This window comes from Pelophylax lessonae (assembly GCF_965119305.1).
Source record: "Pelophylax lessonae genome assembly, chromosome: 1".
Classification (NCBI taxonomy): Eukaryota; Metazoa; Chordata; class Amphibia; order Anura; family Ranidae; genus Pelophylax; species Pelophylax lessonae.
The window spans coordinates 369175281-369200814 of record NC_138768.1 but is presented as its reverse complement, the minus strand read 5'-3'; the positions used below and the strand labels follow the sequence as shown (position 1 = coordinate 369200814).

The window sequence follows — 25534 nt, the reverse complement described above, 5'->3', positions numbered from 1 at the left end:
ATACTGTGTTATAAATGGAAAACACATTGAAATAAAGTCCAAAAAAGTGCTTAAGTGAAAAAAATGTATATATATAGATATATATCTATATATATCTATAGATATATATATATTAGGGCTGTCAATCGATTAAAATATTTAATCGCGATTAATCGCATGATTGTCATGAGTTAACTCGCGATTAATCGCACATTTGTATCAGTTCTAAATGTACCTTAAATTAATACTTTTCAAGTTTTGAATACATTAATCAACATGGGAGTGGACAAATAGACGCTTTATGCAAATGCATGTTTATTATTAGTGAAACCATACTTAACATAGGATGAAGACTGGACATCTATCAAAGGGACCATAGTATCAAAAGTCATATGTTTATCAAAGAACTTGTTCATGTCTATTATACACATGAAAAAACAACAACATAGAAATAAACGGTTCCCATTACTTCTCTTTCTTTACTCAATTTACTTACACAAACCTTACATTTTTGCACGATAGGGCAGCTCACTTCTTGTAAACATGCTAACCTAAATGTACATTTATTATTACTGAAATCACCCTAAACAGAGCATAAAGAACATTGACATGTTTTACAAAGAACGTGTTCATGTCTATCAAACAGGTGGGAAAAAGAATATAAAAAACCCACAGGTTCCTCACAGATTATTTCTCTTTCTTTGCACTGAGCCAGTTGCTCAAACAGACGAGCCTGTTTACATTTTCAGATGACAGGGCAGCTCGCTTTTTCTGAACAACATGTCCTGAGAGTGAAAACAATCTTTCACAAGGTACGGATGTGGCAGGTGTTGATAAGTATATGCGTGCAAGGTAGGCCATCTCACTGTGTGCCCCTTCATGATTGGACCACCACTGCAGGGGACAGTCCTCTATGGCAATAGAGGGCTCTGCCTTGTAGCGCTCCACACATTTCTCAATACAGTCCTCTTCATCATCATCAGATGAAGATTCTGGCACAGACATGAGACATGTTATCTTCTTAGGTGGTTCAGTTGTCACTGTCAGTGTCACTGGTTTATCTGGCTGTGCAAGCCCCTCCCTCTTGAGCAAGGCACAGACTGAACTCCACACCTCAGCTCTGTCAGCCCTGCTCAGACATTTGAGGTCCTTAAACCTAGGGTCCAGTGCTGATGCAACCCTCAGCCATGTGGTGTTGGTTTTTTCCTTCCGTTTGTCCATGTCAGTTGTGAAAGTTTCCTTAAACTTAATCATGTAGGCTGGGTCATCTTCTGAGACCTCCATCACACGTGATAGATGACACAACGCGGGCAGCACAACTGAGCAAGAAACAAATTTCTCTCCTCCTAAAAGTTCACTCACATACCTGGAATAATAGAGAAAAGCACTTTAGTTAGACATAATGAATCTCTCACTCACTTTCAATCTCTCACTCTTAACACACGCACGCGCACACACACACACACACACACACAAATATAATAATAATAAGAGTATCAATAAATTACCTGCAGTGTTCCAGCACAGTCTCCAACCTCTTCAGTTTATCAAATTCAGCTGCAGTTGGCATGTTGATGTTGCCTGCATGTAGGCCCAGTGCATCTCTCAATGGTTCTTGATTTCTCTCAACACGCTTTATCATTTCTAGGGTGCTGTTCCACCTAGTAGACACCTCCTGTACGAGTGACTCTTTCTTTTGAAGATGTTTGACTTGCTGCTGTTCAAGCTCGGCTGCGTTAGCAGGGCTATGCTTGAAATGACCCACTAACTTCCTGCATTTTGCCAAGGCGCCATCAAACGGGCTGTTTTGGAGAGAAACTGTGATGGCTCGGTGGAGGCTGTGTGCAATGCAAGGCATATGCTCGAACGGGAGCTGCCTGGCCGCTGCAATCATGTTGCGTGCACTATCAGTGGTCACTATTTTAATTTTGAGTTCAATGTTCCACTGTCTGGCTACTTGAAGAAAGTGCTCAGCGCAAACGTCAGCATAGTGTCTATCTTCTGTCTTCATAACGGTCAAAGCGTGAGACTGAAGTTTCCAGTGCGCGTCAAAATAATGTGCTGTGACGCCTAGGTAGCTATGGTTACTGAGGGAAGTCCAATAATCTCCGGTGAGCGCAACCGTGTTTGTCTGTCTCAATGCCTCCTGAATTTTAGCTTTCTCCTCTTCATATAAGTTGTGAATCTTGGTTGTAATGGTGGCTCTTGAAGGTAGTTCGTATGTAGAATCGTTAGATGCGATGCGAATAATTTCAAGTAGACCCTCGTCCTCGACCACATTAACTGGTCTACATGCTGTAGCCACCCATTTAGCTATAGTTGAGGTGAGTCTATTAGTTGTGGACTTATCCATCGATCTCCGCTGCAAACTTTGATCCATTGTGGTCTGCCTTTGACGAGGGGGAGGGGGGCTCTCCGTGTCAGTTGTATGCTTCGCCATCAAGTGATATTTTAAACTCGACGTGCTGCGGTGATAACTTAATTCACATCGACAATAACTGCAGATAACTTTTGTCTTGTCGACAGAACCATCAGACCTCGTTTTGTATATAAATTTTCCGTTCAGAAGACCCCTTTCTTTTTCCATTTCTGTTTGCTGCTGCATCTTTATCTCTCCAACTACAGGCTAGGCCACGGGTCAATATATATGAACTTCATGAAGTGTTTCTTTCTGTATAGACCACAGAAGAAAGAGGGTCAATTTAGTCAGCAGTAATGTTTGAGGCTATTAGTGTGTAACATAGACAGTTTATTGATAAATTAAATATATTGGGGTTTAGTAACACCCGTGCAAGATAAGGTTGTTAGTGAATACAATCAGTGCATTAATAGGAAACAAGACAGACATAACATAAAGTGACAGATAACCGGCCGGCATATACTTCAAGTGATATACATATATTAATCACAACATGCTTTAATAGCCGTAAATGTTCTTGAAGGGGCTCCTTTTGGGCAATCGGTCGTCGATTTTAATTGGTGACTGTGTATGGGCAGTTGTTCTTATTGAGTTGCTCCTAAGAAATCGTTTAGGGGTGGTTTTATCTAAGTATTGAAAGCAGGGCTGTAAGAACTACCGCTCAAGATTTCCTTGGTTGGGACAGCAGAATATGGCTGTATTGCCGTTATTATATAAACGTCGGTTCAGTACCGCATATAAGTGGAAACAGTGCTCCGATGGCTAAAAGCCATTTCTTCACCCCTGTGTGGTGAATGCTTTATTATGTACCTTTCTGCCGATCTGTAGGTCAGTGCGTCTGCTTCCGCTGTCCGCTCTCGTGCTGTCATCAGTCTCCGCTCTTCCTCGTGGTTCCTGGCGTCCGATGCTTGCTTGGAGCGATGAGGGGGTGTGCCGCCAGGCTAACTTGCGTAGCTTCGTCTGGACGTCGTAGGCCACGGGTCAAACAGCAAACAGGTGATGCGCGCTGCATTAATCGCGCGTTAAAAAAATTATCGCCGTTAAAATGAATCTGAGTTAATGCGTTATTAACGCGCTAATTTTGACAGCACTAATATATATATATAATGTCCAATCTTGAATAAAAATCAACAATAAAAAAACAATATAGTGAAAAATATAGATTTAAATGCAACCACACAGATGTGCACAAAAAAATAGTGGTGACTTGAAAAGTGACGAAGTGATCCAGTACAGTGCTCCAAAATAATCCACCACACCCTTGTGAAATGGACACTCACCGGAAAAGCTGGCTGCCATTACAGCAGCAAACACGCACTCAGTGTAGATCCGCCATCTGTTGTGGGGAAGGCTGTTCCGCAACTTGCACCATCCAGATGTAGCTGTGGTAAATAAAGCTCACCAGGAACAAGATGAAGTCTCCATAGGGAGTATTTATTGGATGTGTATGTTAACCACTTAAGCCCCGGAAGATTTTACCCCCATTCCGATTAATTTTTTAAAATTTTCGGCCAATTTGTTTTATGCTACCTATGTTTGGTAAAAAAAATCGCAAAAAGCGTATTTTGATTGGTTTGCGCAAAAGTTATTGCGTTTACTAACTAAGGGAAAGATTTTTGTCATTTTTGTTGTTTTTTTTTTTAACGCGTAATGGCGGCGATCTGCGATTTTTTTTGCGGTACTGCGACATTGCGGCGGACAGATCGGACCCTTTACTGACATTTTTGACACTTTTGGGGTTACCAGTGACATTTCTACAGTAATCAGTGCTATACATATGCACTGTTACTGTAAAAATACACTGGTAGTGAAGGGGTTAACTTTATTTGAGAGGGAGGGGCTGTGTGTGTCCCTAGGGGCGTGATTCTAACTGTGATTGGCTGGGGCTTCAGCTGTATGCAGAGTGATCAACGGATCTACATAGTAGATCCAGATGATCAGCTCTCATACAGCGAGGAGAATGACAGGCAGCTTGTTTACACAAGCTGCCTGACTTTCTCCCTCTCCCCCGCCGATCGCAGAGTGGCCGGCGGACATCGGGTCCGCCGGTCACACGCGCGGGGGGTCCGTGACCACTCGGGAGCGGGAGCGCGCCTCCGGGGGCGCGCGCTCGCTCCCTAGACCCTCACAAGCTAGTGACGTAGCCCTACGTCACTTTGCCTGTGAGGGGCTGACCACCGACGTAGATAGTCGTGCGGCGGTCGGCAAGTGGTTAAAAGCCAAAATAAAATGAATCATAAAACCATATGACAATGGGTGCCACTACCAACCCAGTATCGGCAGTGGCCTGACGTCAGCACTAGTTTCTCCTCCCCGATGCGTTCCGTCCAATAGGTCATTATCAAGGAGTCCAAATACTGCATGACTTCATTAAAAAAAATAGGTATTTTAGTAGCGTTTTTTTAGTGAATGTCAAAAAACGTTTTGAAAAATGATGTGCAGTATTTTACCGCTTACTCGGATGTGGTCAGATACTGCTTTTTATGAATGGAGCCCGCTGTGTGATTGGAAACACATTCAAAACTTATAGTGGGGATATCTCAATTTTGGCTATAAAAGTGGAAATACAATAAGGCAGGCCAAAGATGGTGAACATTTCTTCCATGGCTGCAGGAAAGAAATTTGCACGATTCCCCCATCAGTACAGATAGCGCTGATAAGGAAAGCCCTCCTGCCAAAACATTGTGTTCTACCGGTGGATGGGGGGGGGGCGCAGACAGGGACAGGGGGTTTCGTCCCCGCTGGGAAAATAAAGTTATTATTGCTGGCAGCTATAACTGCCGTTATCAATAATTGAAGGTAAGCTCTGCAGTAAAAATGCAGACACGCTGCCCTGTGGGCTGAATTTTAGTAAGACTGGGGCACATAGAAGACAAGTGTTTTCTTTGTGCTTTAGTGGTGACTTTTGTTTTTCCAGTAAATGCCAGTCACAGCACTAGTTTGAATGGGCCCCTCCAGTGTGCTCTGCGGTGTTTAGAACGCCCATGACACAGCACAGGTGAAATTGGCAAGTGACGGCATTGCCTGACTTCTAAACTGAAAAATCTTCCAGACAACATAAAAAGTTCCACCCCACCTCCCTCTAAAACCACTAGGTGGAGATTTCTTTTTATATGAAAAGTATAGCAGGCAATTAATTTTTTATCAACTGAAATCAGAGGAGATCACACAAAACATGATAGGTAGTGACAAGTCCATGTGCATAAACGAGTTCAGCTGTGCACTAAAAATATATGTTGGTAACAGACTTTCTTTAGCAGTTAAATAATGCATATTCCTTGTTCAGCCTACTAGACCTGGCAAACATAAACACGTAAAAAGACAGTGTGCAACATGTAATAATATTGCTGCACACACAGCTTCCTTGGATAGATTTTAATTCAACTAAAGACTGGAGCAGAATGTGTGAGAAAAGTGTAATGTAAATATCGCATATCTCTTTGATGCCATTAAAGAATCTGCTACATTAAAAAGCACTTTCAATTAGCCCCCGTTCACATTGGAGAGTTTGGTCATGCGATTTGACAGGTGCGATCGCATGACAAATCGCAGCCTATTACCGGCAATGGTACCGCTCAAATTGGTGCAAAGCTGACTTTGCGGCGCCGCACCGATTTGCAACAGTAGCTCCTCCACTACTTTTGCTGATTTTGGGTGCAACTTCAATAGACATGTGTGCATGAAGCCGCACAGATGTCTTTCAAATCGCACACCCACGGACATGCGGATTTGAAATTGTGCAAATTCAGATGAAGTTGCACAATTTCAAACCCACATTAATGTGAACGAGGGTATAGTCTAATTTCAGCATCACGGAAATCTCTAACTTCCTGGCAGAGAAAATAGCAGGATTTTAGAATTGCTTTTAGAATCAGACATGTGCAATTCATTTCAATCTGAATGTGAATTTTGAAGAATTTTTGGCTATTCAGGAATTCGGATGTACCCTAATCTCCAAATGAATTAGTAAGAATTTTGTTGAAGTTCGTTTAATTTTGTTTCATAAATTGGTTTTCCAACGAATTCCAAATTTTCAGAACGATTCGAATTTGGATTGGTCAATAAATGATTGACTAGCTGTAGAGCAGAATGGACGCGTGAGAGAGAGCAATGGCTGCACAGGGGACAGATCAGCACAAAGTGACCTGCCAGGATTTTTTCCCCCTATCTCTGATGGACAAACCTACTATAGACATCAGGGGTACAGGAAACTAAAGGAGCTTCGGAAGCCTCGAAAATGTACAGCCTTCTTCCACCAACAGCAATGCGGAGATAGCCAAGATGGCGCTCCCAGGCCTTCCCCCCTCTCCCTCTAGAGCAGCTTCACGTTCTTTACCCCAGGACTCACATGCTACAGCCTGCAACTCACAGCACAGCCCCAACTCATGTAACTCTACAGCCATGTATGGAAGCCCAGAGAAGACCGGATTTAAAATGGATAAGCAGTATAAAGATACTGAAGCAAGCAATAGCACTGCCTCTGGGGATGATACAAGAGAATTGCCTGATTCCATTGAGGAATTCCCTACCTCTAACCCCCGTCTCCCTAAACGTTCTCCTCTTTTTCCGGATCAGGTGCGATCTTACATCTGCACTCTTTCCACATTAAGGAGAAGCTTATGCTTGCAATGTGGAGAAAGGAGCGCATCCCCTCTCAATACTCAGGGCTTCAATTTTACACAGATGTATCCCAATATATTTTGATGAAAAGGAAAAATCCTTATACCATAACCAAAGCTCTGAGAAATCATGACATTAGCTACAAATGGGTGTACCCCATGAAAATTATGATAACAAAAGATGGTTCATTATTTGTCATAGATTCCTTGGAAAAGGGAGTTCCCCTGTTGAAAACATGGAAGATACTCCCAGAAGAATGTTCTCCTCCAGGAATACCACCCATGTTGACCCGGAGTGGAAAGCGGTGATTAATAAAAAACTCCCAAAAACATTCATAATTCTGGCATAGGACTCATGTTTGGCCTCAATTATCCCTGTGCAACGGAGGCTCTATTTACCCCGTATTTGCTGCATACGGGTATCTTGCTCATCTTTGCTCAGTTACTGTACACTAAGAATATGTTTTAAATGTTTTTTTTTATATCATTTTATATTTTTTTGCTTCTGAGTGCGGTCCACTTCCACTTCCACTGAAGACACAAGACACAACTCTTCACTAAAGCCCCGTACACACGTACCGATTGTCGGCCGCAAATATTCGGCCGCCGACCGATTGGCCGATTGTAGGCTTGTTAGTATGATTCTGCCGACAGCGCATTTTCGGCCGAACAGAATCTGTCGTGCAGGCATTAAAATTTTTGTAGGCCGACAACAGAACGGCCGATTGTGCGTCAGTCAGTACAGATTTCGGCTGACAATCAGCAGATTTGCAAGACTGGGCATGCTCAGAGAAGAAAAAAAACACGGAAAGTTAACCATCACATGACATCACTTCTGCAGTCGGCTGTTGTTGGCCGACAAAATTCGTGTGCAGTCTTTTGCACTTTTCAGCGGACAGGACAGCCCTGGACAAAAGACGGCCGATCGTTCGGCCGACGATCGGTACTTGTGTATGGGGCTTAATTCTATATCGAATTTGTCTCTGCTGGACAACGTTGAAATGTGGACATTTCCAGATTTAGCCACTAGAGGTCAACCAACGATCACAGTGAGTACATGTGGTTAAACAGAAATCTATGTGGCAAGAAGCCCTATGTTTTAGTGAGGTCCTGTGTGTGCAGGAGACACACTTTTGCAACTCAGCCCCACTGCAATGCACGCACAAACATTTTCCTCATGTGTTCTCTGCTAACAAAGATACAAAGAAAAGGGGAGTTTTATTAGCCATTAAGGATACTGTGAATTTTACCCTCTATAAGGAAATTAGGGACTCTCAAAGCAGATACCTAATCCTAATCTGCACTATTAACTCTACCATCCTTACATTGGTTAACGTGTATGCTCCCAATACCAACCAGATTCGCTTCTTTAATAGAGTTTTGAAAACTGCATGGAAACATCAACATGGTAATATACTACTGCGTGGAAACTTTAACATTACCCCAGATCCGACTATGGACTCTATGTCCTCGCGTCGGCGGAAAGTTCTGTCACTCCAAAGACACATTCAACCTAATGACCTATATGATGCGTGGCATTGCTTTCACGCTGAATCCTCACCACAGTCGATCCCCCGCTGAGCAGGTGGGTGTCAGCTGTGTCTCCACGCTGTGTGTGGAGACAGAGCTGTCAGGTCCCCTCTGTTCTCTATGGGGGAATCGGATGAGAACGGACCATCTGTCCGTTCACATTTGATCCCAACCGATCCACTGGACAGATGGAAAATAGGGTTTCCATCCGTCCAGATTTGTCAGATCGGATCGGATGTCAGCGGACATGTCTCCGCTGACATCCGATGCCCCATAGAGATGCATAGGGCATCCATTCAGATCCGCCTAAAAAAAGGGACAGGCTGATCAGAATGGTCAGCCTGTGTGAAAGGGGCCTTAAGGCTGTAATTAAAGCAAAAGGTGGTTCAACAAAATACTGACACAAGGGGGTGATACTTTTTCCAACTCAGTTATTCTGTTTTTGAATTGTCTTTATTTATTTTTTTCTGACATGTTGGTGTTATACCTTTTACTTGGATGTTATTAGTTGAACTGAGTAAATACAGCTGGATAAAACAAAAACCGTGTCTGTCTTCATTTCAGACTGCAAAGTAACAAAATGTGATTATTTTAAGGGTGGTGACTATTTTCTATACCTACTGCATACTTTAAAGCGTTATTAAACCCAAAACCAAAAATGTAAATTATTGCAGCTTAAAAATCATTAGGTGGGATGGGATTTGTTTTCTTTTTTAGGTTTTTTTCCCCTCTGTTTTCAGCTGGTGATCTGGCCCGTAACATCCCTCCTGTATTATAGTGCCCTCACTCTGGATGAATAGGAACAGGGAGCATCTTTTGCACTAGCAGATTGCAGATGTAAATACACTAACAAATTGAAGCCAAACTCCAGCTCACAATATATAGGCAGTTACAGCAGATCCTTTTCATTTTGCTATAAAGGTTTTACATTTAAAAAAAGATGATCAAGTGCAGCACCAACCTAGATAGGTGCTAGGTAGGGAGAATAGTTTGCTCTGCCTGCCTATCAGGGGAGCAGCAGGTAAAGCCTAGTTGCTGTCTCTGCTTATCAGGGGAGCCTGATTAATTGTTAGGCCTGCTCTATGTGCTCAATTTGTGATTCATGTTGGCTGAGGGAGTGTCCCCACTGTATCCAATGAGGAGGTTTGTGGGACAAGGGAGGAAACCTGACCAATGACGCACGGGCTTTTGTAACTATCCCAGCGGGTTGGCACAGTGAGAGGTGCATCATGGGATAGGGTATAAAAGCCAAGGACACATGAGGCAGGGGGTCTTTGGGCAGGAAGCCAAGTCCCAGAAGGAGGGTGATGCCTGTCTGTTTTTTTGAAGCTGTGGAAGGTGGTCACAGGCAGTCAGCCTGATGAACCAGAAAGTGTGTCTGAACCCATATTGTATCTTACTCTTTTTTGGATGTGATGGCTGCATTAATTTTCTTTGTTAGGCTTTCATTCTTCTGTCTTTATCTGGTAAACTGGCCAGTAAGTCTGTTGTTTTTTAAAAGAACCAGCTCTCCAGCAAAATGTTTCAGAGATGGGACAAACCATTTACCACTGATAAGGGTGCTTAAGTAGCACTGCCCCTAGAGGACTGCTGAGAATTACACTTTTTGGATTCCCTGGGTTACCCTCAGCAACTGACAGCAGATAAATAGCAATGAAAGTTCTTGGCTCAGTCAATAATCAGTCCAGGGATGTTGTTTTTGTGGTTTTATTGAGAACTTGGATAGGAGAAGGGATGAGTGGGATACTCCAACTATTAACTATTCACAATCTTGAGGACAGCTAACTGTAGAATGCGGCCAAGGCCACTGCTTCACTCTGCCATAAAAAGTGAAGTTGCTTTAAATGTTCCTGCTTGGATATTCTCTTCAGGGTTCTAAACTTGGCACCCCCTTTACTCTCACTGCATGTGTGCTGACACCCGTCCTCTGACTCTAGCCTCTGGAGTGGTCCCCTTCCTGGCAGACCTCTGGGCAAGTTCCTCTGTACTCACGGACACTGTTTTTCCAGAGTCACCGTTGCCTCCAAACTCCACCAGTCAGCCTCCACAAGGAATTTCCAGTCCCAACTTATCAACCAGTAACCGAATAAACCTGTCTAACAGTATGCGTTAAAAACAGAGGTTTAGTTGTACACATTTGCAAATACATGCCTGATCTGCATGCCCAGGCAAGGCACCCTGATATCTGCAGACCCTAACTCTACCTTTTTACAGTCTCCACAGTGTGAGCACATGTATTCTGATGGATAGATGGAGGACAGGTGACTGGAGGTTACCCACCCCTCCTCAAAGGCACAGGAACGCACTGATGGCAGCAAAGGTGTCATTGCGTTGCCTGACCAATATAACATCAATACAAAAAGTGGTAGCTTTCCACACCTATAACTAATCTAAAAAGCAAGGAGCACTGGAAGGCCAAATGCAGGTCAAAAAAGTAATAAAATGTGTACTCACTCTCTGGAATAATTTCTCAACAAGTGTGAAAAGGTGCTTATTTAGAAAGTGCTTGTTTAGTTTAGCTGCTGCTGATCATAGGGGTGTGAGCCTCACAAAAATATTTGATGTAGTGTGTGTGTTAGCGCTGCTAATATGGGATCTACTCGAAAGTGCTTGTGCTAAATCAATACATTCTAAAGTGCAATAACAATGTCATAAATCAAAATATACAATCAATATTACTTGCAACAATCGAACAATAAAGTGCAAAATATGGAATGTCTTTGGTGCTTATAAAGTAACAGTGCTTAAATAAACAGTCCTTCCGTGCTTCCAAAGTGATGGTGCTTGAAACATATAATGGTGAATCACTCCGTGCTCCTCTCTTGAGTCCCTACTCACCAATATTATGCTAGGAATCAGCATATAGTGCTTAGTAAGCACTATGAAGAATGTGAGGTAAAGGGGAGCAGTTTCTAACAGTCGCAGCCACTGCGGTGAGTCTGCGGTCAAAGACGGAGAGCGAGGAGTCGATGAAGATCCAAGTTGGGACATGCCGCTGCCTCCACCGCTGGAAGAAGAAGAGAAGGAACCGCTTGAAGAAGATCCAGGTCGCAGAGTCATCTCCGGGTCGGCGGGCGGCCGGCGAACAGGAGGCGCACCCTGCGCCAAAGATACTCCCCTTCTAGGAACCAGCCGCAGTCCATCGGAAACGCTTTGCGGTCGTCACCGCACAGGCGCTGTGCGATTGGCAGAGCAGCAGGGGGCGTGTCCGGAGGTGGAGCATCACCGAGAAGGCGGGCCAGAAGACGAACAGCTGAAGAGTTGCTTAGGCAACGGAAGACACTGGCCAGAGCTAGAGAGGAGGCATCAGCTCTCTTTAGCCCATGGTGACAGGAAGCCTCACAACAGGGGACCCCCATTCAAGTAATTACACAGTCCGAAGTACAAGCAATTATTTTTCCACAGCAGGCTAGTGTTGGTGAGTCTTTATCTTTACCTATGTTAAATGGGATTTCAGATTTATTAGCAAAGTTAGTTAAGGATTTAAACTCTATGCAGTCTAGTCAGGATGCAGCGTCAGCACCTCCTGCTGGGTCTGCTGCTAACGTTTGGTTGCCACCTAGTGACCAGTTAAAGAATAGCAGTCAAATTATTCAGCCTATAATTGTTTCAGATTCTCTTATGCAAGAGGCCAGGGTTCAAAACATCCCTGAAGTATATCTGAAGGAGTTCTTACCTTGTGAAATTTCCCCGTTAGGTTATCATCTTTCAATGTCGAGTTTTTATTGACATTTTATCGCTGTTACCATCTTCAAAGGAATTTCTTAAATCAGATAAGAAAGATGAGAGGAAAAGACCTGTGACCAAGTCATTTAATAATTGGCTGCAGGCCTTTTTTATTTTTTCTGGAATTCTATGTGAAAAGTTCCCCGAAAGAAGCGTGGGTCTCTGTCAACAGCTTGACAAAGTTTTTTGAAGCTTATAGGAATTTTGAGGGAAGCAGGTGGTTTAGTTATGATGAAGCCTTTCGTCAAAAGCTAGCCGTTCACCCAAGTTTAAAATGGGGACAGAAAGACATCGCCTTTGGCTGAATCTTTTTCTTCCCCAAAGATTGAGCTACCCCAGACAATCATGTAATTCTCAAACAATTCCCTCAACAAACTATAAAAAAGGGATATGTTTTAACTTCAACGACTCGCAGTGTAAATGGCTGATTTCTTGTAGATACAGACATTAGTGCGCATTTTGTGCTGGAGCCCACCCAGACGCTAAAGTGTCTTTAAGTGCCTGTCTGCATTTGGCCAGCAGTCGGGAAGTGGTTCAAAGAGCTATAACTCCAGTGAGTTACCAAGAAATACTTCTGTGGCTTTGGGTTTTCCCAGACAAATTGAAGGCCCAACTCCTCCTTGAAGGTTTTAGAGATGGATTTATTTTGCCTAAGTTTAATGATAAGGGTTGCAAAGTGTTAAAGAATTTAAAATCTGTTTAGCATATGCAGGATATAGTTCAGCAACATTTTTTAAAAGAGCTTAAAGAGGGTAGGCTTGCAGGTCCTTTTAAATCTCCACCGTTTACTGGTTTTAAGATCTCTCCTTTGGACATTGTCCAAAAGAAGAAACCTAATACTTATAGGTTAATCCATCACCTATCCTACCCTAGGGGTGATTCCCTTAATGATCAGATTAATGAGAATTTAGCATCAGTTAATTACGCTTCATTTGATGATGCTTTAATAATACGTAAACAACTGGGGAAAGGGGCTTGGTTGGCAAAAGCAGACATTAAATATGCTTTAGGCCTACTTCCTATTCATTCAGATTGCTTTAATTCTTTGGGGTTTTTCTTTTTGGACTCTTTTTATTTTGACAAATGCCTTCCTATGGGCTGTTCTTTATCTTGTTTTTATTTTGAGTGTTTTTCCTCTTTTTTGGAATGAGTATTATCTATGCTGACGGGTTCATCTTTTATTATTCATTATCTGGATGATTTCCTGTTTATGGGTGGGAGGAACTCTACAGATTGTATGTACTTATTGGACACATTTAGTAAGATGTGTTCGCAGTTTGGAGTCCCTCTAGCACATGAGAAGACATCCGGACCATCTAATTGTCTAGAATTTTTAGGCATTACTATCAACACGATCAATCTGGAATTCAGGGTACTTGATGAAAAGATCTGCAAACTGAGGAATTTGTTGACAGTTATTATCAGAAGAAAAAAGGTATGTTTGAAAGAGATTCAGTCACTTTTACGATTAATAGCTTTCGCATCAAGGATTATACCGGTAGGTAAATTTTTTTCCAGAAGGCTTTATTTGGCTATCTCAAGATTGAAGTCATCGTCATCACACGTAAGGATTACTCATGAAAAGAGGGAGGATATTTTAGTTTGGTGTCAGTTTCTTTATCACTTTAATGGTAGAGCTGTCTGGCAGGATGATTTCATATTAGATAAAGATTTTTGCCTCTTTACCGATGCAGCCAGATCTGGTGGGTTTGCTGCAATTTGGCATACTCATTGGTGTGCAGGGTTGTGGCATTCCGGCTATTAGCGCAACATAGTCTTATTGGAGCTTTTTCTGGTGGTTGTGGCATTAGAGATCTGGGGCCACAATTTTAGGAATAAGCATATCATGGTTAGGACAGATAATAAGGGAGTGCTTTATGCTGTTAATTGCTTATCTTCCAAGTCTATTACGTTACCTAGTAGTTAAATGTTTATCCTTGAATATCTGGCTGAAAGCTACATATGTGGCTTGAAAGTGACAATGACATGGCGGACTCTTTATCTCGCTTGCAGATGGAGCGATTTTATCGTCTGTTACCGGAAGCGGGTTGAGTGGGAATTGCTTGCCCTTCACACCTTTGGGACCTAATTTAATGTTTATAGCCAATAATATAAAAGGTTCATTGGCTCCAAATACCTTGGCTGGATATCAGTCGCGCCTGGTTTTTGTGGTTATCCATCTTGAATTCTATACAACAGCCTTGTGACGTTTTTTTCGGAAAGCTTAGTATTGCTATTTCTAAATTTTTTATTTATTTGAGAAACATTATTCTTGGTCGTATGTTAACAAAACTTTGGCTGGAATTTCCTTTTTTCTCAAATTACAAAATTTGCCATCTTGTTCAGATTTCTTTTCTGTTAAGCTTTGGAAGGTTATATAAGAACTAATTTCCAGCCAGGTAGGCCTACTCCCATTACTCCTGAAATTTTAGAGAAGCTTTGTAATAGTACTATTGTAGTATGTTTTTCTAATTTTGAAGCATTATTATTTAGAGCAGCTTTTTCTGTCGCTTTCTTTGCTGTGCTCAGAGTTTCTAAATTAGTTTCTGACAATATCTACAGGAATTGCTTGAATTATTTGGATAATCAGCCATTCCTTCGTCCTCTGGGCCCAGCAGAGAGCGAGAAAAAGGGTTTATATGGAAAACCTTTGTCTTTTAAAACTTTTTGGAATGGTAGGAGGGGAATGGTCTGGTCTGATTTGTCATTTGTAATAGGTAGGCTTTTACAGTTGTTGCCCTTTCCGGATGTGTTAATTGTGCACCTGGGGGGCAACAATATCAGACAAATGAGAATGTTGGATCTCATTTTTAATAGTAGGAATGACTTAAATCGTTTCCAGTTGGCTTTTCCCAATACTCTTATTATATTTTCCGAGGTTGTCCCGAGACTTAGATGGCTCAAGATACGTTCGTTAAGACCTTTAGAAAAAAATACAGAAAAGGGTTTAAAGAACTGTGAACAAGTTTTTAGCAGTTTTAGGAATAGTGTCCTTTAGGCCAATGTTTCTCAACTCCGGTCCTCAGGGCACACCAACTGGCCAGGTTTGCAAGAAAACTGAAATACATCACAGGTGATATAATTTGCTGCTCAGTAATTGCAGTATTCTAGTCTGCATCTCCCCAAGGTAATACTTAAAATCTGCTCTGTTAGTGTGCCTTGAGGACCGGAGTTGAGAAACACTGCTTTAGGCATGTGGATTTAGAAGGGGGTATCATGAGTCTTTATAGGAGTGATGGTGTACACTTTTCGGACAATGATTTACTTATTTAACAATGATTTACTTACTTGTAGTCAATTGGCTGGGGTGGTTGGTGACAGGTGGGGTTTTTCATACTTCTTCTGGAAAAAATGTTTAGTGATTTTATATTTATGCAACCCGAGTCGTGGTGACTGGGTTGTTTTCATGTATTTATTCATGTATTTATTCGTTTATGAATATTATTGAGTTTTAATATTGTTTATAACCAATAATAAACGGCATAATTATTTCCAACCCGTTGTCTTGGTGTTATTTGTTCTACCAAGTAAGCTTTATATAATATTTATTATAATGATATAAACAGTAGTTGATCAAAATTCCTGCCTACTATCCCATGTGAGGTAAAGGGGAGCAGTGTCTAGCTCCCCTTTCTCTCATGGGATAGTGGCGGGAGAGAGGCGATTTCAAGTCTTCCCTGGGCACTTAGTGATAAGGGGGGGGGGCTCTGGGAGGGGTCAGCCGACCTCTCCTAGGGTCATGTGACCTTCTGGGAAGAACATTCTAGAAGGCTTGGGTAGGGGTATATAAAGGGGTTCTGTGGGGCTCAGATTAATTTGCCTCAGAAGCGGAGCTGTGGTGCTCTCACCCTCCCTCCCAAGTTTTAAGTTTTTGCCACGGCCAATTATTATGTGGTGGTGTCACCTTTGATTATTCAAAGGGGGACAGTTGTTTTATTATTACTATCAATTTATTATTGATAATATGACGAGTATAATTCAGTTATATTGAGTTTACTGTGGTAATTCAGTTCTTATTTATGTTGGAAAAATATTTAGTGATTTTAAATTTATGCAACCCGAGTCGTGGTGACTGGGTTGTTTTCATGTACTTATTTGTTTATGAATATTTTTTAACCTTAATATTGTTTATAACTGATAATAAATGGCCACGGCCATAATTATTTCCAACCCGTTGTCTTGGTGTTATTTGTTTATAACAAGTAAGCTTTATATAATATTTATTATAACGATATGAACAGTAGTTGATCAAAACTCCTGCCTACTATCCCATGGCAATAATCCTCCTTCTCCTTTCCAATTTAGGAGAAGTAGGAGAAGTTTATAATTTAAAAGGCAGAACCACATAGGCCACCCCAGCCTCAGAAGACGCCAAAAAGGGGGGGGCAAAACGCATCAGACAGGGGACTGGTTTGTGACATCATATCCAGTGGTTGGAATGCACAGCGTGGCGGCGTCCACCACTAGCAATCATGGCTTGTTACTGCTTCTTAACTTGGAAGTGGATTTGTTTTTACATTTTAATAAATGCTACAGTTTTACACTATGAGAATCCTTCTCTCATTTCTACCATGCACCTTATTGTGAGCCTAACCGTGGAGAAAACCATATGTTTTGATCTTGGAAATGGGAAAGGAGAAGGAGGATTATTGCCATTCTTCACAGCGCTTACTTAGCTGATTCTTATCATAATGTTGGTGAGTAGGAACTCAAGAGGGGAACATGGAGTGATTCACCGTTTAATGTTTCAAGCAGCGGCACTTTGGAAATACAGAAGGACTGTTTATTTAAGCACTGTCACTTTATAAGCACCAAATACATTCCCTATTTTGCACTTCATTGTTTGATTGTTGCAAGTAATATTGATTGTATATTTTGATTTATGACATTGTTATTGCACTTTAGAATGTATTGATTTAGCACAAGCACTTTGAGTAGATTCCATATTAGCAGCGCTGACACCCACACTACATCAAGCATGTTAAAAAAGCCAAGGAATTTCCAGTCACAACTTACCAACCAGCCTGCGACTAACCAAATTAACCTATCTAACAGTATGCGTTAAAAACAGGGGTTTATTTGCACACATTTGTAAATACATGCGTAAGCTGCAGGCCCCAGCAAGGCACCCTGATATCTGCAGTCCCTAACTGATGTTTAGACCAGTTGTAGGTGGGGGAAGTGACTACTTTTTGTATTGTTTACATATTGGTCAGGCAACACACTTTGCTGCCAGCTTGCAATGTGCTGGGTGTTCAATGCGCTCCTTTCCTTTTGAGGAGGGGTGGGCTCCCTCCAGTCACCTGTTCTACATCTATGCATTATAATACATGTGCTCCCACTGTGGAGACTCTTTAAAGGTAGAGTTAGGGACTGCAGATATCAGGGTGCCTTGCCGGGGGTTGCAGCTTATGCATGTATTTGCAAATGTGTGCAACGAAACCCCTGTTTTTAACGCTTACTGTTAGACAGGTTAATTTGGTTGGTTGCAGGCTGGTTAGCAAGTTGTGATGGGAAATTCCATGGCTTTTTTAAAACGCGTTTGCCCTTCCAGTGCTCCTTGCTGTTTAGACCAGTTATAGGTGTGGGAAGTGACCACTTTTTGTATTGTTGTTATATTGGTCAGGCAACGCACTGACACCTTTGCTGCCATTGTGCAATGTGCTGGGTGTTCAGTGCGTTCCTGTGCCTTTGAGGATGGGTGGGCTCCCTCCAGTCACCTGTCCTTCATCTATCCATTATAATACATGTGCACCCACTGTGGAGACTCTTTAAAGGTAGAGTTAGGGTCTGCAGGAATCAGGGTGCCTTGCCAGGGCCTGCAGCTTACGCATGTATTTGCAAATGTGTGCAACTAAACCCTTGTTTTTAAAGCATACTGTTAGACAGGCTAATTCAGGTTGGTCGCAGGCTGGATGGGAAGTTGTGACTGGAAATTCCATGGCTTTTTGACATTTGTTTGTCCTTCCAGTGCTCCTTGCTGTTTAGACCAGTTATAGGTGGAGGAAGTGACCACTTTTTGCATTTTTTTTTTTTTGTAAGCTACAATATAATACATGTTTGCTTTTGGGTTTAATACCACTTTAAGCAGCATTCATTATTGAATAGGAGACAATCATGTATGGATGCAGCAGTGATAGAAATTTAAAATATATAGAGCATATAAAGTAGAGGACAGGAAGTGCATGTTGGGTGAAGAGGAGAAGGCAGAGAGGAACACAGAATATTTCACAAAGGTTAGTTACACTCTTGTCATATTCTCACTCAGCACATTGCTATATACAACTACTAGTCATGTGTGAAATCAAAGAAAAAATCACCTAGTACGTTGTACTTGTTGCTGGGTCATTCTTCTCTAATCTTACCTTCCTTTCTTCTTCTATAATGCAATAGATTTCAAAGAAAAGAAGTCAGTCTTAGAACATGATAAATTAGGTTGCACTTTATCGTTTCACTTTAGCTGACAATATATTGCAAATGAATCAAGTAAATTACCTTTTTTATCCTCGTACTGAATTCAGATTTTGTGAACTCACTAAACGTGAACATTTGCTTTAAACCTGAGGGTTTTAATTTTTTCTCAGCATGTTGTTAATCTACTTTGATCTTCTGTAAAAGTTCAATCAATAGAATCTGTCAGTGACTCCATTTGAAGCCATTGGCATTTGTTAGGATTCAGTATACAGTCACAGCAGCTATTGCAATAGTCTCATTAACGTAATGGGGGAAAGTTACAGTTATCATTTCACTGCCCTTGATTCAATGAACAGTGATTCAAATGTATTCTTTGGAATACCTGTGCATTCATGTCAAATATGGCACAGCAGGGGAATCAATACCAGTTATTATGTTGTGCAGGTCTAGCATAAGAAACAAAAAGTAAAACCTACAAATTATGAAAGCTATTATTTCTAGCTGTAACATAGCTCTGTGTTACCTATTATGTTATTTATTTTTAAGTGAATGTTATCATTTAGACATTTAACCTATTTGCACAATATGAAGTGAAAAATTATCGACTTTCTAGGCACCAAATTAAAAACAACTGAATTTTTTAAATAAAGTAACAACATTGTATTTCATATATTTTACAACACAGAAAAACATCCAAAATCTCTTATATAAAACTTGATATCCAACATCAGCTACTATCATATTGTGAGATCCACAATCAATCCTATAAAGCAGGGATCCTCAAACTACGGCCCTCCAGCTGTTGCGGAACTGCACATCCCATGAGGCATTGTAAAATTCTGACATTCGCAGACATGACTAGGCATGATGGGAATTGTAGTTCCCGAACAACTGGAGGTCCATAGTTTGAAGACCCCTGCTATAAAGGTATTAGGGATGAGCTTCGAGTTTGAGTCGAAGCTAACTTCGTCTCGAACATTGGTCGTTCGATCGTTCGTCGAATGCGAACAAATGCTTCTTCGTGGGAAATTCGAGATTCCCATAATGCACTGCGTGCACGCCGCACGTTATGTGATTGGCCAAAGCATGCACCCTGACCTCATGTTTTGGCCAATCAAATGATCTCTTCCATGATTGGACTAAAGGTAGGCTGCTTTTAGTCAATCATGGCTCAGGGGCAAAGTACACACCCCACACTACATAAAGGCTGCCCACGCAGCTGCAGCGTGTAGTGTGATTGTGCGGGCGAGGAGACAGGGAGAGGAACGCGTGTGAGGCAGGGCAAGAGTTATTTTTTTTGGAGTTTGTCAGACAGTGCAGAGAAACATTCCTAGCAATGTAGAGAGGGCCAGGAACATGTTTGAGGCAGGGAGAGATTTGTTTCTTTGCAGTTTGTCAGACAGTGCAGTGCCAGTGAGACATTCCTAGCAGTGTAGGGAGGGCCAGGAACATGTTTGAGGCAGGGAGAGATTTGTTTCTTTGCAATTTGTCAGACAGTGCAGCGCCAGTGAGACATTCCTAGCAGTGTAGGGAGGGCCAGGAACGTGTTTCAGGCAGGGAGAGAATCGTTTTCTTTGCAGTTTGTCAGACAGTGCAGTGCCAGTGATTCATTCCTAGCAGGGAGGGAGAGAGATTTCTCATCTATAGGCTATCGATTACATCACATCAGTGAAAATATTGTTAATCAGTCACTTGCGTACATCTATAACCACCACAGCTCATCTATAGGGCTATCGATTGCATCACATCAGTGAGGGTATTGTTAATCGGTCACTTGCGTACATCTATAACCACCACAGCTCATCTACATTGCTATCGATTACATCACATCAGTGAGAGTAGTGTTAATCGGTCACTTGCGTACATCCTATAACCACCACAGCTCAACAGCTATAGAGCTATCAATTACATCACATCAGTGAGAGTATTGTTCATCTGTCACTTGCGTACATCTATAACCACCACAGCTCATCTATAGGGCTATTGATTACATCACATCACATTGCTTACAGCTTGGTGCCTCATATAAAGTCCCACCGTGCGATTTTCGTGCGTTTTTGGTGGATGCAGTTTTGATTTGACCTTAGTGTTTTCCTTATACTGGGATGGAGACCAATAGCATGACATGCTTGTCTCACATAAAGTCCCAAAGAGGAAATTAGGGATTTCAAAGGCAGTGAGCTTTACAGGCCATGCCCCATACATAAAATCCCTTCCTATCTATATACTGCATCCATCAAGGGGATGGAGGTGTAATGCTTTTCAGCTGGTCTCTCCCAGTTTGCACCATGGTTATAACCTAATTATTTGAGTCTTTGAGACAACAGCCAGTCGTGGATGAGGATGGGTTGGGGGAGGTTGGGCTGTCTCCCTCTCACCTGTTCCCCCATCCACCCATTAGCGGCCATGTGCCTCCAGTGTGAGGACACTAAATTAAGATGTAACAAAATATGGTGTAGCGCTAGTATACTAGTTCTTTGAACTTAACAGTCCATATGAACAATAAACACAGATAATTGGAAGGATAGGTCCGTCAAAAGAAAGGAGGAAGGAAGTGCTCCCCAAATCTCATATCAAACTTTCACCATCCTGAAATCCAGTGTATGGAGACCACCACCAAGTAGAAGAAATGGCCCCTTACCGCAACGCAATGATCCCCACCACAGAGATCATTGACCGCTTGTAATGGAAATCAGATGGACCAAGTAGATGACAGTCCAGCTCACTAGGAAGATTTCAATGGCTCCACTCGATGTGAGTACATAAATAAAAAGAAGGGACAACTCCCATGGTGAAATACCGTCACACATTTATTTAGGCCAAAAAGTAGGTGGCAACTCACATTTAGATGGAGATATTACAGCATATATCTCGAGGGAGCAATCCTAGGACCTGGTTCCAAACCAAGAAGATGGCCGCCGCGTCCCCTCGTGTGTCTCAGCTCGGCGTGCCGCAGGCTCCTCCTACGCGTTTCGTCAGCCAATTGACGTCGTCAGGGGGTGTGGCCTGCGGTGAGCCATCAATATTTATATGCTGAGCGAGGCGGAAGGGGCGGGATAACTAGTCAACGACCTGAATCACGGAAGTTGCGCAGTTGCGCTCCAACAACCGGATATGACGGATCGGACTTGACATGATCCGGAACAGGAAGCCAGTACATCACATGCCAGCATCCCTGATACCGGAATCAACACGGTCAGAAGCCGGAAGCCAGCAGTTTGCGTGCCAGCACCCCGGAAATCAAACCATCATTAACAACATGTCAATTAAGAATTAATTAATTGCATGTATAGGGACTCCAAGGTCGCTGATAGCCAGCGCATCTCGATAGTCCCATATAAGTGAGATCTCGATCCGTATTGCGGGACCAAAGATTTTAATACTGTCTCACCGAAAGGATACTCATGGTTCTAGAGTGCATAAGTACACTTATATGACACTACCGCTTGGGACACACAAGAGGATACAGCGCCATCCCCCGGTCGGAAACAGGTCTCAATGGGTAACTCCTCTCCCAAATGCAAAATTACAACCACATTAATAAAACATATACAATACAGATAAAAATGTAATTAAAATTAAAAATGCATATCCTATATTGCAAGAGATATAATAAAACCCCATAATACATTAATAAATTCATAAAACTTGAGCATAACAGCAAACATAAGACATATTGGGACATCAAATAACCACTCCATTCAAGCATTGTTAATGAAGGAATTGATGTCCCAATCTATGTTTAACCCGTGGGGGGCATATGTTTTTAACCGATATATCCAGCTGGTCTCCAACTGGGAGACCCCCCTGGTACGGTTACTGCCCCTCCAGCTCCCTGAAAACTTATCAATGCCGAGGAAGACCGTGCCCTTTGGGTCCCCTCCATGGCAAAGATCATAGTGCCGTGAGACACTGTGTTTCGGGAACAGTTTAAAAATGTTTGCTACATGCTCCTGTAAACGTACATGTAACTTACGAATTGTACGGCCCACATATTCAAGGCCACAGGGGCAACGCAACAAATAGACAACAGGTCTGGTGGTACAAGTAATGAACGGCTTAATCCTAAAACTTTGTTGGGTGGCATTGGAGGTAAACGACTCAACCCGCCTCTCATTGCAAGCATTGATCTTACAGATGGCACAGCGTCTACATCGGTAAAACCCCCCTCTCTGTTGGAAAAACGAGATGGTGGTAGGCGCATCCAGAATGTTAGGGGCCACTTGTAGCCTCAATGGAGGCACCCCCCTAAAGATAATCTTAGGGGCCGCCGGCAGCACCGGCCCCAACAGACTATCACTTTTCAGGATATGCCAGTGTTTGCGAATTATTTTCTTAACTGAAAAGTGCTGGATCGAGTACGAGGAGAAAAAGGCATGTTCAAAATCTCTATTTTCCCCCCGTATCCTCGGTTGTAGGAGGTCGTCCCTATTCCGGCTATCAGCTTGCACCAGGGCCTTTTCCAGCTCCTCTTTATTATAGCCTTTTTCCATAAATTTGGATGTAAGGACACTGGCCTCCTGCAGAAAATCAGATCTGTTAGAACAGTTCCTTTTAAGTCTGAGGAACTGACTGACAGGAACGGATTTAAGCCACGCCACATGGTGGCAGCTGGATGTGTCAATAAATCCGTTCCTGTCAGTCTCTTTAAAAAACGTGGAGGTTTCCAGGGCACCTCCCACTACCTTGATTTTGAGGTCCAAAAAATGGATCTCAGATCTACTACTTTCGTGGGTGAGCCTGATGCCCCTGTCATTATCATTGAGCATCGAGATAAATGAGTCGAGAGACTCCACATCTCCATCCCACAAGAGGAGGATGTCATCGATGTACCTCCGCCAGAGGACAACCTCTGGCCTCGGAACGTCACCGATGACATCCTCCTCCCACTTGGCCATGAATAGGTTGGCCATACTTGGCGCGAACTTGGCGCCCATGGCCACACCCTTATTCTGCCTGTAGTACGTGCCCCCAAACCAAAAGAAGTTGTGGGCCATGGCGTAGTCCAACAGGGTCAAGATGAAACGACTCTGGAAACCCAACATAGTACTATGTCCCAAAAAGTACTCGACAGCTTCCCTTCCATGCTGATGCGAAATCACCGTATAGAGTGACGAGACATCAGCAGTGGCTAGGATATAACTGTCTTTCCACTCTATGTCTTTCAAAAGATTGATCACTTGCATAGAGTCCCTCAGAAATGAGGGAGTTTTTGTCACCAAGGGTTGCAGAAAGAAATCGATGTATTTCCCCACCCGGGAGGTAACCGAATCAATGCCACTAATGATCGGCCTCCCGGGTGGGTTCACCGCATCCTTATGCACCTTGGGCAAATAGTACATGATTGGAACTCTAGGGGCAGATGGTACCAAAAAGGATTTCTCCTTTTTGGTAAGAAGTTTCCGATCAAACCCCTCCTCCACCAATGCTAAAAGCTCGTTCTTATAGGCAACTGTAGGGTTGCCTCTGAGGGGCACATAGGTGTCATGATCGGACAACAACCTGTCCATCTCTCTATTATAGGCAGAGGTGTCCAGAATAACTATCCCTCCCCCCTTATCAGCTGGTCTCACAACAATATCACTACGCTCTTTTAGGGAGCGCATCCCTCGTTTAAACATAGCTGTTTGGTGCACATTTTTGAGACTCAGCTTGTCGAGGTCCTTGGCCACTAAATCCCGAAACACCGTCAAGGTAGGGGCCAAAGGACCAGGAGGGTTGAACAGTGAGGCATTTGCAAATGAAGTGGATTTCACACCCATATTATACTCCATCCTGGAAACCGTCGGGTTCCCCAGAAAATGTCTCTTAACACTCATTTTGCGCACATATTTTTGCAGATCTATAAATGTGTCAAATTTATTGAGAGGTCGGGGAGGGGCATATTTTAGACCATGATTCAGTACATGTTTCTCCTCAACCGAAAGGGAGGCGGTACTAAGGTTAAACAGACCCTGGTCTCTCAATGCCGACTTCTTTTTGTCGCGGACCCTCCTCCCCCCTCTAGTCCCTCTCTTCCTTCTTTCTGCCTTTTGCTTCTTGGGGTACCCCCCTGAAAAGGGGTATTGTATTGTTTGTGTGGGCCCTGTCCCCCAGAGGCATTAGAATGTGCGGGTTGTAATGGGCGATAATTTTGTGGGTTATGAGCCCATTGCTCCCCCCTATTTTGATAGTAGGGTCCCTTAGGATGAAAAGAGGGCGTAAAATCTCTTTCCTGTGGGTGTGAGGTGATATATTGGGTTCCACCCTCAAATTCCCCCTGTAAAGGCAGGAATCTGTTATCATAGGCAGAAAAATTCCCTCCTTGCTGAGAGGCTACTCTGCCCCTACCTCTACCCCTGCCTCTTCCTCGACCACGTCCACGTCCACGCCGGGGCTGTACCCAGGTGTCAGACGTGACGTGGGGATAATGAAACTGCCCCGATGGTAACGTGACTTCCATGGGGGTACTAGGGGGAAGAATAGAAGGGGGATTTTGCGCCTCATTAGGGGCTGGACCTACAGGCCCTCGATTAGCTTGCCATTTGAAGATAAGTTTGTTCTTATAGTCCCCACTATCCCTTAAGAACTTTTTTCTTTTCTTATTTTTCTGCTCTATATCCTCTTTCTCCAAGTGCTTTTTCAGGGAGTCAGATTTTTGTTTATATGACTCTTTGGTCTTAAATTCCTCTAATTTACCCTTAATGACATTAATTTCCCCGTCCAGTTTTTTAAGTTTAAGCCGTTTTTTTGATACCATGAACCGTAACAGCTCCAGCCCTGCTTTGTTAAAGTACTGGTACCATTCCTCAGTATCCAGGATGTCACTTTGCGGTGATACTTCCCACCGCAGGCTCCTGGGTACCAT

The 25534-nt window shown here is 42.7% G+C and overlaps 1 protein-coding gene across 1 annotated transcript; it reads right to left on the bottom strand.

The window, feature by feature from the left end:
* Positions 1 to 666: 666 nt before the first annotated feature.
* LOC309545700 (E3 SUMO-protein ligase ZBED1-like) lies at positions 667 to 25534 on the bottom strand (the record flags this gene model as incomplete). The annotated part of the gene is made up of 3 exons (XM_082245035.1): positions 667 to 1345; positions 1488 to 2605; positions 25190 to 25534. The coding sequence occupies 3 exons, from the start codon at positions 25532 to 25534 to the stop codon at positions 667 to 669; spliced, it is 2142 nt and encodes a 713-aa protein (XP_082101161.1).